The 15922-nt window shown below is 48.2% G+C and overlaps 1 protein-coding gene across 1 annotated transcript in view; it reads right to left on the minus strand.

Moving 5' to 3' along the window:
- Nucleotides 1-15922, minus strand: part of PASD1 (PAS domain containing repressor 1) — a 137905-nt gene that overhangs the window by 13316 nt on the left and 108667 nt on the right. The window contains exons 8-15 of the mRNA XM_059732864.1: nt 15706-15824; nt 14738-14820; nt 9862-9968; nt 7497-7644; nt 5629-5710; nt 2309-2432; nt 1191-1300; nt 61-168 (exon numbers count right to left, since the gene is read on the minus strand). Of these exons, the coding sequence (XP_059588847.1) occupies nt 61-168; nt 1191-1300; nt 2309-2432; nt 5629-5710; nt 7497-7644; nt 9862-9968; nt 14738-14820; nt 15706-15824 (881 nt within the window). The remainder of the gene's footprint in view (nt 1-60; nt 169-1190; nt 1301-2308; nt 2433-5628; nt 5711-7496; nt 7645-9861; nt 9969-14737; nt 14821-15705; nt 15825-15922) is intronic.

The following is a 15922-nucleotide window of genomic DNA, read 5'->3' on the forward strand; positions in this document are numbered from 1 at the left end:
CGTGGCGATCTGCTGGCCAGGCAAGAACTCGAGTGAACTGAGCAAAAATGAAGCATGTACCATCGCGGCTTGCTGAGCGGGCATCGCGGCTTGCTGAGCGGGCATCGCTGGCTGGGCCATCGGATGCTGAGTCAAATGTTCGGCGGGGGCCTGAGGAGTTACGATCGCCTGGAAAAGAAAACATGGCTTTGTTTTAGAGCCACAGTGTGCTGCTCACGAGAGGAACGCAGCACCCAGCCAACTCCTGGAGGGCACATTGGACACCCAGGGGTCCTGGCTAGCAAAGCACCAGCGCTGAACACAGATCGGGGAAGAGAACATCACACAGGGAGCTGGACAGACATCCCAGTCCTACCTGGCTGCATATCTTGCAGTTCAGATGCTTCTTAGCCACATTGTCTACCCAGGTAAGCGTACATGCTGTGCTGCTCTGTGGGCTGCCTGCTAGACCGGAGTTGCTGCTGGCTGGCTAGTTAGCATGAGGGCAGGCTAATTGGCCCCGACAGTCAGCAGTGCTAAATAGCCTGCTCAAAGCACCATTTGGGCATGGGTCCACAGCTTCCAGTTTAGGAGGCAGTCTGCAAGGAGCAGCAAGATGTGCCTGAGGGCTCACGACTTACAGTGCTGATGTGGCCTGGGCAGGCCAAATATTTAATATCAGAGATAACCGAGTGGGGACAGAACAGCTGGTGGCATGATGCTGTCAGCAGTGGAGCCAAGGAGTCCCAGGGGAGTTGGCAGGACTGGAAGGAGTGAACCCAGCCTCTTGTATTTAGCTCCAGCAGGTACAAATATTCAGCTTGACCCTCTTTTTCTGAATGAAATCTGCTTCACCTGCATAGCTGAGCATGCAGCTCCCGGGAGCAAAACTGGCACCAGGCACAGAAGACCGGTCCAGGGCTGTTGGGCAACCTCCTGGGTCTTCTGCCAGGCTCTGGGCTGCAGCAGCAGGCAGCTGCCTTCCCAGCACTTGCCCAGGGTGTGATAGTTGCTTAAGGGATGCAAGTGGCACTGCAATTACTGCCAGCCTGAGACAAACTGGAGCCTAGATCACTCAGCAGGGCTCTGCCCCATGGGTGCTGAGCTCCACTGGTGGCCTTCGTAAGTGCTGCAGGGCTTATGTCCACAGAAAGCCTTATCATCTTTGCTAAACACATGCTGGAGAGGCGGCTGCTCTCAGGGCTCTGTACCTGGGTGCTCCCAGTTGAGGCCAGCCTCAGGGAGGTCTTCTCTGGCTGCCCCAGAGACACCGACTGCCTGGTGGGAGTGCTGGCATCTGTGTGTCGCATGGATGATGTGGCTGCAACAGAGAATTTCCTTTTCAGATCATGTAGTGGCTTGAGGACACTAGACACAGCTCTGACCAGCCCTGCACCTCTACACACCCAGATGAGTAGGGATGTGGCCACCCCAATGGCCACTTCCAGCCACAAGTCTTGCAAAACCATCTGAAGCAACAATCTCCTAAACCCAGTAAAGAAAGAGAGGCTGCAGTGATCTACAGCCATTTGTAGCTGGGAGTCATGCCAAGCAAAAGCAATTCCCAGACCCCCTCTCCCATTTTCTCTCCCTCTTTCTGGAGAGCCTGGCTCATTTCTGATGACACGACTTTATTTCAGCTCTCTCCGCGGTGTTTCTCGGCCAGAAGCTTCCCCATCTCTGCACTGTAACCTGCCCTGCTATTGCTGTGAAGCACCGTGAGAGCAGGTCCACTGAGTTTGCTCTCCATGCCATGGTGCGATATACCAGTATCATCCCAGTGGTGCTGCACAGAGCAAGGGGAGCCCCAGCCGTGTCACTGCTCTCCACGTCAGCAGGCCGGTTACCTCTCTGCTTTCACTCGCTCTCTTTTCCAATTCCAAATTATAGCTAAAACCAGGCCATTTTTTGGCTCACTCATAGCTGATGTTTTCTTATAGTAAAACTGAAGTGTGTACCTCCACTGTTTCAGCAATGGGACAGGAAACACACCTTGCTCATCCACTGGTTTTCCATTGCTACAGACACAGTCCCCTGGTGTCTGTCTTCACTAGCACTACGCCCGCAGCTCCTCTGAGGCTTAGCCACAGGCAAAGGCCAGATGCAAAGAGAGGAGGTCTAGCAACCAGCCACGAAAGTACCAAGGCTCGCTCAGAGGGAGCCATGCTGAATTCATACACTTATAACTGGGAACAACCTTTCCTCCCAATGCAGGCACCTGGCAAACTCTAAGGGAGTTTTTGAGTCTCTAAATATATTTGCAAGCTTCCAGCTAGTTTGGTCGAGCCCGCTAGCGCCGTTCCTTGCTCTCCCAGTGACCGAGACGTACATGCAGAGTCGGAGAGGGCCGTGTGCGAAGATCTGCGGGAGCTGTGGGACGACACAGACACTCTTTCCCTGCTGGTTTCCTGGCTGTTTCCACACTGCCTGATGTCCACGTAGCTCTTGTGACTCTGGAATGAATAGAATGGGCCCTGGTTCATACCAGTATTCGCAGCAGGAGGCAACATCGCTCTCAGACCCCTTCTCCTCCCACTTTTGCTGTTTTCCAAAGGGACACCACCACACTGGAAACAAACCAATGGCACCAGGGAGTTCTTGCCTGAAACAGCCATTTGGCTGTGATGAAGTGCGTGAAGTCTCACCAGATGTGGAGGCTACATGCGGAGATGTGACCCGTGAGCCAGGCTCATCGGGGGAGCACCTGCTGTCCATGCACGGCAAAAAGCCTGAGCGTTTCCTCCTGCCCCAGCTTTCCCAATACCTCAAAGCTCCCCATGACTTGGAGCTAAAACCCTGAAGCACCTCATCGGACACCCTAGCAGACTCCAAATTAAAGCGCCATATCTGTCGCCTGCAGCCCAGCTTCAACCTACACCAACCCCCCTGCCCGAGCTGGAGGGAAGTAACGTGTTCGGTTCTGCCCCTTGCAAGATGTCCCTAAGACAGTGACAACCCCTCCTGCTTGGTTCTGCCTTCAATGGGGCAAAGCTGTTGTGGCACGGAGGGAAACTGGAAATGCAAAGAAAGGAGCCCGAAGGTATCCGTGCACACACCAGGGAGCTCTCTAACACCATGTGTGTAAATGGAGACACGGCCAGGAAGGATGGGTCTGTGGGTGAAGCACTGGCCAAGGACTCAGAAGATCAGCTCCCATCTCTGCCGCTGACCTTCTGGGCAATTTTGGGTAAGTCAGTTAATCTTGCTGGCCCTCAATTCACCGTCTGTGACCCAGGAATAACAATACAGCCTCCTCTGCCTTGTGTGTTTAGACTGTCAGCTCTTAAAAGCAGGCTCCATTCCCTATTAGGCCTGTGTACGGTGCCTGACTCAAAGGGGCCGGAGGCAATAGCAATACCAGCACCCCATGCCCCCCAGGACTCCTCAAGCAGCCCCCACCCCTCCAGCCAGGCCCCATAAATTAAAACTGAGGCCAGGGGAAGTCAGAATGGGAAGAGGGAGTTTGCGTTACTGCCTGACCAGCCCTCCTTTCCCTGACTCCCTGCACATCGCATAGACATAGAAGCATACTTTTATCATTCGCATCCTTCTGCCCACTTCATGCAGGGATGTCACAGTTCATTGGCCACGACTCACTGGGAAGCGACGGAAGACCTGACACATGAATGTGAGAGGAGGAATGGGCTAGGTAGAGGACATTTGCTACAGCTGTGTGAGATGGCACCAGAAGAAGACACCGGCCTATGTGAGGGATAGCAACAATAGCTCTATTAAAGTATATGACTAATGGCTCATGCCAGAGGGCAAGTGTCAGCTTATGCTAAGAGCCAAATTTCTGCCATGCTCTGGGCAGCAGTCATTTTGACAGGAGGATGGGCCACAGGACCTGGCAGTGTCTTTGGAGAGGAGAATAACCTAATGCATCACACGTCACGTTGCAAAAATCTAGTTGGTCTAATAAAAGATATCACCTCTACCACGAGTCTTGGATGCTTTTTCCACTAGACCAATATGGCTGCAACCTGGATACCTGGCATGCCATGCTGGGCACTTTCCACCCAGCGACTGCTGGGAGCAAACAGCGGAGAAGCTGGTCACACTCTCCACCCTGCATTTCCCAACCCTCCATGCCCATCGCAGGGAGTCATCCTATTCAACCCTTCCTTGTCTGGCTCCCTTCATTCCTGGCACAGGCGCAAAGGAACTACTTGCCCAATTCTTTTTTTCTTGCTTCATCTCCCCAGTAGTCAAACAAACAGACAAATATAATAGGCAACGGGTTGGAATGGGAAAGAAAATACAAGACGGCTGTGCCAGCGCAGGTCAGAGGAAACTGTCTGCTAGAATGACATTGGTTTGAATGTGAGAGAGGCTCTTGAAGCAAGGAAACTACACACATGCACACACGTGCGCCCACGCACATTTAGTCAGCAGTCAAATGTGTTAGCACAGACCATTATGCCCAAACAGCCTACAGTGTCAGGGCCACAGTGTATTAAAGCGTTTGCTGCTATTCACCCCTGCTTCCCTTTAAATACGTCCATACAGCAAGATCTGAAAAGCTTTAGGGATAATGACTAAATGATCCATTTGAAATTACTTTAAAATGCCTTATTTTTACCCTCTTGATAGCCCTTAGCCTAGATGACCCTGCTAACTGAGCAGGAGTGACAACAACAGATTGATTCAAGCCATGGAAATGATTGCTCTAACATAGCGCAACGCTGGATGGTATCCTGCCCAACACTGCACACGGGGCTGAGATCTGGAAAAAAAAAATCAATTAATCATTCTTTTCCCTTCACTTCCAATCTTTGTCTGATTACCCACAAGGAGCTGGTATTAAAACAGCACAGCTATACCCAACCAACACTGTGGCAATGATCTGTACTCAGGCTCTAATATGTCTGAAGAATTGCGGTATCAAGAGTCAATGCATTGCTTAGCCTCTAACTTAAACAATATTTTGCACTCTACAAAATGGTTTGTTGCTCTTGCTGAGACAGTGGTTTAAACTTTCACTTGGATGAAGGGTGCAGTCAGATCTGCCCTAGCCATACAACAGAAGATGTGATTATTGAGGCTGCATTGCTAGGAACTAGCTAAGAAAGTGCATGGTGCAATATGGTGTTAAAATACACACAGCATGTGTCTACATGTGCATTTATACCAGCTTAAATTTACTGCGCAGTAAGTCATTGCACAGTAAGTGGGAACAGACTGGCATCTACCCATGCAGATGTGAAAGCACATTAACGCTGTATGCGGACTGACTTGAGGATAAAGTTATTCCCAGGTCAGTCCACATACACACAGTGTTACTGCGCAGTAAGGCATCTACACGAGTGTTACTGCGCAGTAACTAATCAGGTGTAAATTTGATACCTGCATGACGCAGGTATCAAATTTACACTCAAGTCGGCGTAAGTGGCTGTATTTACTGTGCAGTACGGGCGTGCACACGTAGACGCGCACCTGTACTGCGCAGTAATTTCAGCTACTGTGCAGTAAATGTGCAAGTGTAGACGTGCCCAAAGTGCGTTTGCAAGGCAATGAAACAGAAGAGATGGAAGCCAAAGGGAGTAAAGAGAAAGAGGGAGGAAGAAGCTCAGATGTTTTTCTGACACCCATGCCTTTCATCTGTGTGAGTCAACAACCTCGTCACTCTGTGGTGAAGGCGCAGCATACCTTCAAAGAAGATGATGCCAGCTCAATTGATGACTCCTCAAGGCCAAGGTCTCGCCTTCTTTGAGCCCGAACCTCTGCATAACTAAAAGGGGGAAAAAAGGTTTTAAACAAATTTGTACTGCTTAATGGAAATGCATCACAGCCTGTGAAACGGAGACAACAGCAGCTTGCTAACCTGATACATACTTCTTGAAGGATCCCTCACTTTATGCCTCTGGCCTTGCACACACAAACCCAGCTCTCTTTCAGTGGGTAAGTAGCACCCCTGTGGCTAACTTTAGTGGAAGTTTGGGCCAGTCAAACAGATTTTCAACTGAATTCCCCGATGTGCAACTTGCCATGCCCTCCTCAACATGCTCAGAAGGACTCGCTCAGCCCTGCCTTACCTGTATGTACTGAAATGTATGTCTATAAATCAGTTTAATTTGGGATATGAGCTATACTGAATTGGGACATACTATGCTTTGGGCTATAGCAGAGGAAGAAACGAATGGCCGTGCTCAATCAAAACAGAACTTTAGGGGCTGTTATGGTGGGAAAATCCCCCAAGAGAAGGGAGCTGCAACAAGCTTCAAGGGAAATCCCTCTGTATAATATAACAATGAAGTCAGTTAAACTAACACTCGGTACGTGGTTTGCACCAACATATATATAAGGTCCACCCACACGTATCTCTTTATCAGTACAAGGGAGTTCTCAGCATTGCCTTTCAGACTATCTAACTCTAACCCCTGTTGACTCAGGCCTGTTCTTACAAATGTTGAAAAGGCTCAAAAGAGGGAAAATTCACAAAACGAATCCTTCAGATAAGGAATGACATTTGGAGGAACATATTTAACCACTCCACGTTCACAGCAGTCCCGCTGCTGAGATAAAGTTTCAAATCCTCTTGAATCACTCGGACGCGCCAGGGCCTGGCTCCGTCTCAGTCTCTGCGCTGTCCACGCAGCCAGCAGAACAATCTTGTTCCCGCTGCAGTCCTCCGCGCCATTCTTTGCTGGTCCTGTCTGCACGTCGGGATCATCCTGTGCGTTTCCTCCTGGCTCTACTGGGGTATCCTTGCTGCCGCTTTCCCCAGGCAACCTTTCAGCACTCCCCGGCCTGGGTCAGGACTCGGGCCACAGCTCTCAAGTCACCTGGAGAGGAATTCCCTCCCCGCTCCAAGCGTGCTGCTTTACGTTATACTTCTCTGATTTAGGTGCAAATCTCCCCTGCCTTCAATCGGGTATGTCACTGTCTTTCTAAACTCTCCACTACAGCCAGTCTGAGTCTGGAGCCAATCTTTTCCTAGTCAACAATGGGACTTTTCTATTGACTTAAGCAGAAGCAAAGTCTTGCCCAATACTTGTGCATCACAAACATTCAACACGCTGTCCCTCCAACGTGTTGCATAATGCTGAAGTGTAAAACAGGGCCACCGCTAGGGGGTGTCATGTACTAAAATTTCCTTTCTGATCCTGGGTAACGCAATGGAAGCTAGCTTCCATTCACAAGCGCTTAAAACTCTGATCAAAGAAGTGGACAAGAAATCTGTCACGGCACTGTCATCCATCTGACATTCGGGTGATATATAGCTTGAGTTTTTCTGTATCTGTGTCATGGGGAGGGGCAGGAATGGACGGCGATGACACTCAGCCAGGAGTCACTTCCAGGAGTTTGGCTCGATGGCCAAAAACCAAAACAAAACGGGTAATGAAAACCATATTAAAAACATTCCAATTTCTCAGCTCCAAGACTTTTATATCTCTAAGCATCATCTCCAGGAGTCAACAGACACAGCGGATATTTGACTAACACACGACAAGAATGGAAAATGTAAAGCCCGAGCACACGGATAAATAGCTAGCGTGGGCCGTACGTTTTCCTACCTAACTACAAGGTGAGTGCAAACAATGAACTCGGGTTTGGAGTTCCACTGGTGGTAAGTGATGTAATAGTGCGTCTGCAGCCATATCCACTGCTGGCCTTTGGTCAAGAATCTGTAGTAACAGGACTTTCCTTTCCCAAATTGCATCACTGTTAAACAAAAGAAGACAAAATGACAACAGGTACAACAGGAGCAGGTGAGACAGCGCCGTGTAACTCTAACTTGCACGGCTATAGCAGCAGTTACTGAACGGTCTTACTGGACTGACATGAGATGAAAAAGTCCACCCCAACTCGCAACAAGGTACTACACTGCAATGTAACCCAGGCTTCTCCAAGTATGCCTTACATACTCAACCACAGGCCATGTATTTATTTGATTGTCTGCTATTGATGTAAAGATTTAAAAAGAAAGAGCTTTGATGGTCTGAGTTCATTTCTATAAACAGTGGCTTGGACAGGCAGCCACGCTGTATCTTTGCTAGTCAATGGTCAATATAAATGACAGTAACCAAATGACTATTGCCCTTTTTACAAGTAGGCAGTTCACATGTCAGGTGCTATTGCCTTGAAGTCAGGAACCTGACAAAGGTAGAAATTTCACGGGAGAGTGGAAATCACCTTGACTGGTTAGGTTTGGAGTGGAAATCACCTTGACTGGTTAAGTTTAGAGTTCTCCTTCTTCCCCCCTCCCGCCACTGCAGGAGAGGCAGGTAAGCTCCAGCACCCCTGCTCCATCTCTGCCACCTTCCCACCACCTGAGACTGCCCGGGAATGGCTGGTTTGCCCCTGGGGCAGAGTGGCAAGGCGGCAGGAGGATGGCTGGGTGTGCTGGTGGCAGGAGAAGGCAGCAGGGATGGTGCACGGGGCACGGGAAGCCCGCCAAGCCCCGAGCACATCAGCTTCCAGCGCCCCGTGCACCGTTGCACTTCGTTAGGTAGCAAACTAAGACACCTCCGAGGTGTTTTATCTTGCTACATACTAAAGTCATTTAAAGCGGAATATGCCGCTGAGCATGCAAACAGCAGCACCATTAAAGCAACACAAAAGGGCATTTAAGCCACTTTAAAGGCCAATTTTGTGGCGTGGACAGAAGCCCTATATGGTGGGGCCATGTCTTTCTTTCACAGCTGCTGCTCCTACTATACCTTAAAAATGGCATTTAACAATTCTTGTTAAAAATGCAATAAGAACAATTTCTTGACTTAATACTATTGGCTCAATTTGGCCTAGCAACATTTTTTTTACAACTGAATGCTTTTAGAGATTCCTGGCCTTTTGCCTTTGATGAGCCTTAGATGGGACCCTTAAAGAGAGTCAAGTCATTTGGATTCACTTCCATACTGTCCAAAAATGTCCCAAGTGCCTTTGGCAAGCCACTTTGTCTGTACCTTAGTTTGCATGTGCATGGAAAGGCAATAACCCCAGGTCCTTTGCAGCCTTACGCTGATAAACCTGTTCATGTTTGAGAGATGCTCAGACATGAGCAGTGATGGGGAATATAAGCTGCTAAGTAGCAAAATTAGACATCAAAGTATCAGATTCCACTCACAGATCCAGCAGGCGGGTATCTAAAAAGACAGAGAACGCCAAGCCATTGCAAAAAAAGGGTTTTCTCCACCTTAAAACTCCCACTTCTGTCTGCTTTTTTTGTGCTGACTATTAGTATGAGTAAAGACTAGCCTAAGTGAGCGAGACTGGGGTAAAGAAAGCTATTTCTGCATTGCTTCTGTTTATTTCCTTTGTGGACTGCACAGAATTTGTGGAGTTATTTTCACAGTCTCTCCCATACAGTCAGCCAGGCAATGTTTCCCTTGCTGTTTGAGTCTTTTTGAAAAGCAAGAGGGAAGATGCAAACCACTGAGGTTCCTTGACAGAGGTGTGGACCTTAGGGGACCTGCAGGTAGCTAGAAAAATATGACGATAACACCATGAGATGAGACAGGGGGGCCAAGAAATGTATCCGGTGCCTGAAACATCTCTTCACTCATTACAGCAAACGGACTAGCTTTCAAGCGGCTAGTGTCTCTACACGCCAGCAAAGACCCAGGCGGCGGTGGCACTCACACAAGAGCCACGAGTGGAGGACAGGAGCACCGACGGCCAAACCACGCATCGAACCACACTTCCGAACAACTGTGTGCAAACGCACCCCCTGCCACGCTGGAAAACATCTCCTGATAAAACTGCATGTTCCAGGGGAATTCAGCCTCCCTACTTAGGTGTGGACAAGGCAAGCATGGAGAACAATCCCCCTAACGTGTATTTTTTTTGCGATTATGGTGTTTGCACAAGAGTTGGCCTAATGGAAAAACCAGATTAAAGCGAACATGGTGTTTCCTGGCAAACAAGGGGAGAGGAACTTACAGTGTTCATGGCACCTAGCAAGCAGCTCCAGGTCATCGGCGTGGTAATAATCATAACCCGATGTTCCCAGGACCTCAAAAGGTAAGTAGCCTATAATAGGTGGAGCCCTGGAATGAAAACAGAGAGAAAGTAGTAAGCAGTGAATTCCAATGCAATGACACCCTGACGGCAAACAAAACACCGAACACGTTCACCTTGCACGGCAAATTGGGAGCAACACTCGCCCTTGCACAGGAGGGTGAGGAATACAGAGAAGAGCGCAAAACCTGAGACTCAGAGAGGTATCTGTTTGTTGTTTCAGAGCCTGTACTCATTATGTGGGTGTAGAAGAAGGCACGCATGAAGGCGAGTGACTCATTCATTAAGCATGCTTGTTAGACATGTCGTTGAGAAACACGAAGGCTGTTCGTGTGCATAATAAATGGGGGCCTGGGTAAAATTATCCAGGAGGTTGGATGTAAATGTCATCCTGGGAGTAACTGGAGAAGACGGGCCGAGGAGGAATCGACGGTGTGTGTCAGGACCTGCCCGAGTCAAAGACAAAGCAATTTGTTCCCATGGAAAAGCTCGGGAAATCGAAACCAGCAAAACTGCTGCCTTCCACCCACTTACGCTGGTCCTCGGAAACGGAGCTGGTTTTCAGGACCATTTCCTCTACCTAGCGCAGATAAGGAGGGCACCACAGGGCGCAGGTGGGCGCTCCTACCCAAATCCTGCTGGCAAATACCCAGGTCGAAATTCCAGGTTTTATAGCCAACGAATGAAAGCTCTTTCAAAAGGCAAAGGGACACTGCCTAATGGGTAAACAAGGTGCGCTACAACACGGTTAGCGCAGCAATTGCCAAATAATTATCATCACGCAGGCATGAGAGTCATGCCAAAGGTGTCATTATTATGCCTATTACATACAAGAGCCAGCCAAATTGCGTCCCCGGGTGCAGGAGCGCGCTCCTATTTATGGGGATGGGAGCCTGTGCTTTGGAAGGCATAATTGAGCCATGTTGTGTTTACTTGGCTCCCTGCCCCTCCTGCTGTTATATTGCCTATTTGTTTTGGCTGTTGGGTCTGCTGATACTACCGGGTTCAGTTCGTCCTTCCAGACAAAGTATGGCCATGCAGCTAATGTGTTAAAATCAGACCACCCGGGAATAGGCCACATAATAAAAAAGCTCTTCCTTGATTTCTGTGTGCCTTAGGACACCTTGGTGGAGGGCAAAAGTGGGCCTAGGAATGGGTTTGAAATGAGAGCAGACAATAACAGGATGGGCGTCAATTGGGGGAAAAGGGACCACCCCATGTATCACAAAATCCAGAGTGGATTCTGGGTGGTAAAGGAGGGAGGGACCTGGGAAGCCGTCATGGCCTTAGCAAGAGTGGACAGTGCGCTGTCGACAGGAGGCTGCAAAGCAACGAGGTGTGAAAGAAGGTAAGTGCGTCTCTGGGCTGGCCTCCTAACATCACAGAGCAAGAAGCCAAGCCCTTTCTACAGGCCCGATCCAGCTTGCACCGAAAGATTCTCCGTGATCTTGGATCCAGCTTTATACAGATACCCAGGTGTGAAGATGGCAAGAGGCTATTTCTGACCACCCCGGCCTGTACTAAACTTTCCAGGGTACCTCCCATTGATGTTTCAAGTGGTGGGGTCTTAGAGATCATGCTCAAGAAGCTGCTCCTGATACTTGCTCTATACTTTCCATTCGTGACGTGGATGTCCCATCACATGGAACAGCTAAAAAAAAGGCTGGAAGAAGCACTAGGAAACAACAAAAGGAGTAAAGTGGTAGTGGAAGAGGAATGGACTTTGGGTCTTTAATCCCCTCTATTTGACATGGTTTAGAGATCAGGCATGTGCATCTCATACCTGTATGGCCTTAACAAGCAGAAACAACCAGTCACCTATGTGACAAAGCAAGCCCGCCCCAGCCGCCCAGTCCAGCGGCTGCTGAAATCAAGGCAGACCTCCCAGCGATGGCTCTGGTCCATTCTGTGGGGCATGTCCAAGGCCCAAGGAGATTTCTGTACTATTTGTGCTTCTGCTGTTTCACCTGAAAACCTTTTTAAAATACGTTTATGAACTGCAAATACAGAAAATGAGCTGAGGTCCCTTTATGGGGGCTGGACTGGATGACCTCCTGAGGTCCCTTCCAAACCTAACTTTTCTATGCTCTCAGCTCCACCAGGTGAGAGCCATATGGTTAAACCAGTACACGTGAGAAAAGGCCCTTCGGTTGCACACACCTATCAAAAGCAGGAACTGAACCTGCCAACTCACGATCACAAAGCACAAGCCTCAACTCCCTGAGCTAAAGAGAGGCAGCACAGCTAGGGAAGGCTGTAGCTGGCTCATGAACCTTTCTACATATGAACCAGCCACTGCCAGACTGAAACAGTGAACAAACTCAGCCAGGGAGGATCATCCAGGACTTCCATGCTACCATCTCCATCATACCTAACGAAGGGGTGTGGCAGTATTAGGGCCAGAGCCCTAATGATAATGGCTCAATAATGGTTCCTTGGGGCCATCAGAAAAAAGCACGTTCTTGAACAACTCCTGGTTCAGATCTGAGCACGAGGAAACCAGCCCTCACCCTTGGCGGATAGGGAGATCTTTGGGCCAGGTTGTGGATCCTTCCACAAGACAAACAACATGGTCGGATTTACCACGGGTAGCTATTTCTAGAGCGCTGTGCTCCTTCTCTCCGTCTGACCCAGATTTCTGTTAAAACATGACGGCGTGTGTGTTTATTAACCTGCCTTTTCCTAGTGACTCTGGAGTCACCCGTGCCAGTGTCTCCTGGGCCTTCAAAGATATATTTATCTCCCTGACAATCATGTCTTTCAGATGAACGAGAGATAAGCATTTTAAACCGGTGCATTCAGAAATGCCGCTAGGAATGGGCTCTTTCACCGAGAAGGGAACCACAAAATGCTTCTCACTTGCGATGTGTCAGTGCGTTGGCATGCCAGCCGAACAACGGTTTGGCTGAGCTCAGTCGCCCGCAGGGCTGTCTGCGACTGTCTGCGCAATGGGACTCGCTTGGCCCTCTTCGAGTTTTCTGACGGGGAAGTCAATGATGGCAAGCGGTGAGAAAAGCCAAAGGGAAGGGCTTTAAACCATCTCACCCAAGGGCCGGCATCGTAGGAGCAGATACTGTACTCTCTAATTACAGCAGTGGAAAATCAGGAAAGCAACAGAGTACAGAACAGAAATAGACCAATAAAAAGTAGGCAGTTTGGGTTTTTTTTCCCCTTTAAATGATGTTTATATGTAGGTTTTAGACTCCAGATGTTTCCAGTTTGCCAGTGTTTATCTAGCTCAATACAACTGCCCTAGAACGCTGTCCTCAATTGCTCCTGTGCTCGGTCATATACCATATGCCAATCCAAAGGGCTGAGGGTCTGATTTCAAAGCCGATTGCCCTCTATTCCTTTTGCCTCAGCACGTTTCAGGACCAGGCTGCAAGAGGGGAAAGTAACCAGCAAGGAATCGCTGATATTATTCTATGCAAGCATTGCAGGCTTTCACGGGCCCCTATGATAGTAGTGCCGTTGGAGCCAACGGTTAAGTGAGTCAGCCCACACGATTTTCCTCTCGCTCTTGGGTCTGTGCTCACTGTTTACATCAGGGACTGTCACAAATCCTGGCTTAACGTCTAGATTAGCTTCATTTGCTCTCTGTAGTGATGGTGTCCTTGCTGAGGATATAACTAGGTCTGAAGTCACTTCCAGAACCTGCTCGCTAAAAACCTCCTCTCTGAGTCATCTCCCAGATTCGTCAGAAGGCACTTTGATGCATTTTAATAAAGCTCTTGCTCCCCTTACTCACAGAAGCTGCTTCTGCAAATCAATTTGCGTAGCCACTGAAACACAGATTTAGGAAGCTAACGTTAGGTCCCTGCTTTTGAAAGTTTAGACTGTTGTTTCTACCCATTGCAATTCATAGAAAGTTACGCTAATTAGACCTAGACAGTACGAATGTTATACAAGCCACCTCAAACCACGTATCATTAACCGCAAGTCTGCAGTACAAGTGGTTTCTCAGCTATGCCTCAAAATGAGATTTCTGGCATAGCGATCTTGTTTAACATGAATTTCCATTTCTTGAACTATCACATCCCTCCCTCTTGGAATATACATTGAGGGAGGGATGTGATATATAGATATCTATAAAAGTTGGTATTTGGTTTTCTTTCAAAGAAAGTTCCTTTGCTGAATTCTTACTTATCAGTCATTGTGTTTCCAAGGGTAACTGTGGTTATAGTCTAAAAAGTCAGTATAGTCACGCGCTGTGTAATCACGGACTGTGCATAATGCTGTGGTGCTTTCAGGCTTACATAAAATGTAGGAAGAAGAAAAAAGCTCTGAGCTTTCTCTGGAAAAACTAAGCCTATAGTAATTCATAAAGGTTTCAATGGTTTCAAGGATTTCATTCAATAATGTGTCCTCTATTCTGTTAAAATCAGCCAGGAATTAAAACTTAAAAAAAAAAATTGTTTACCTTTACTTTTTTTGCTCAAGATGCAAATCAACATTTTATATCTAGGAATTCACCATTTAAATAAGTGAAGTGATGCTGATTTCCATCATCTAAAGATGTGGTCCAGAAAGTCCATTAGTAACTTATTCAGCAACACGGGCACTTTTTCAGTTCACTTTAAACATAGGTTCACATGATTCCTTACCTACTGTACATATTGAAGAAATCAAGCCTTGATGCATTGATTTTAAGCATTATCACCTTAGTTTTCTAATTCAATGCAAAATTTTGCCCTCGGGGTCCCAACATTTGCCAATCTTAACATAGAGCGGTCCATTTTGAACCCTGTGTTATTTGTCAGCCACCATGAGTTTTATTTCTTAAAAGCAAACCTCTCACCTATGGTCCAAGGATAAAAATTTCCACTCCAGGCTATGTCTTGATGTGAATTCTTCACACGGCTCTTCGGTGTTGCAGAGCTCCTGTGGAACAGTTGATACATTTTGATATTGAACTCCGAGAAAATGGTTTCTATGAGAAAGAGTTTTATAACAACCTACAAAGACCCTTTCGAGATGAAACCCACTTATTCGAGCCAACCCTACCAGAATGGGAAGATTTAAAGCGCTGACATTATTCATTGCTCCACCTCTCGGAGGCATGCGTGAATCTCATTTGGCAGGCGAGTTGGAGCGATTTATCCTGGCCTGAGTCGGTGCCAGAGGTGAGGCTGTAAGTCTGCAGTGCAATGCTGCTATCCTTGGGCAAAATCCCCTTCCACCCACTTTGGGGAGCATCGTAGTTGGGATTGTCATGTTCCACCAAGTTCTTTCCCGTCTTGCTGACACTGGGGGGCCTGGCTGATTTTGTTCTGCTCATTGGCACCATCAGTCACATAGCATGATGGTGCACAGGGCAGGCATAAAAAGAGGATGACTCAAATATAGTTCCACCATCTGAAAACAGGCAGGTGGCAATCTCACCCATTTGATGGGTTGGGAGACTTATTTTATGGGATGCAGTGTCTCAAGGGATGCTGCTGTGATTGCAGAAGGTACTGCTCAGAGGAGCTGCCCTCCTGCTATCAATGGCTCTTCTCAAACTGCACTGCTAAAGGGCCTGTCTTATTTTCCGCTATTTTAAAAGGACACCCCAAGCTAACCCTGAATGCAACAGCATTGCTGTTCACTCACAAAGTCCTCTGCTGTGAATCCTTTATACCTCCCCACCCTACTCTCAAAAATGCAGAGCTGAAGGCTGTTCTGCATTAAACAGTAATGACCCGGCTTGAAGGCCTGGGAGCAGCACTCATGGGAACCGCTTGACTTTCAAGCTGATCCCCAAGGCAGCCAGACAAGAGCTCTCACCTTTAAGAACTGCGGGGTGACGAGACGAACAGTCGCGACGAGGCAAATCTGCTCCTCCGTAGCTGACCTGAATGCTCGTGCAATAGCTGACTCAAAGCCATTACAGGCGGGCGTAGGCACTACATGCAAAACAGGCCCAGTCAGCAGATATTTAACAAAGAAGAAGAAGAAGATCCCTCCAGTAATGATGGCAAGGCTGACCCAGGAACTGGCCAAG

This window comes from Alligator mississippiensis, chromosome 8, assembly GCF_030867095.1.
Source record: "Alligator mississippiensis isolate rAllMis1 chromosome 8, rAllMis1, whole genome shotgun sequence".
In the NCBI taxonomy this organism is placed as follows: Eukaryota; Metazoa; Chordata; order Crocodylia; family Alligatoridae; genus Alligator; species Alligator mississippiensis.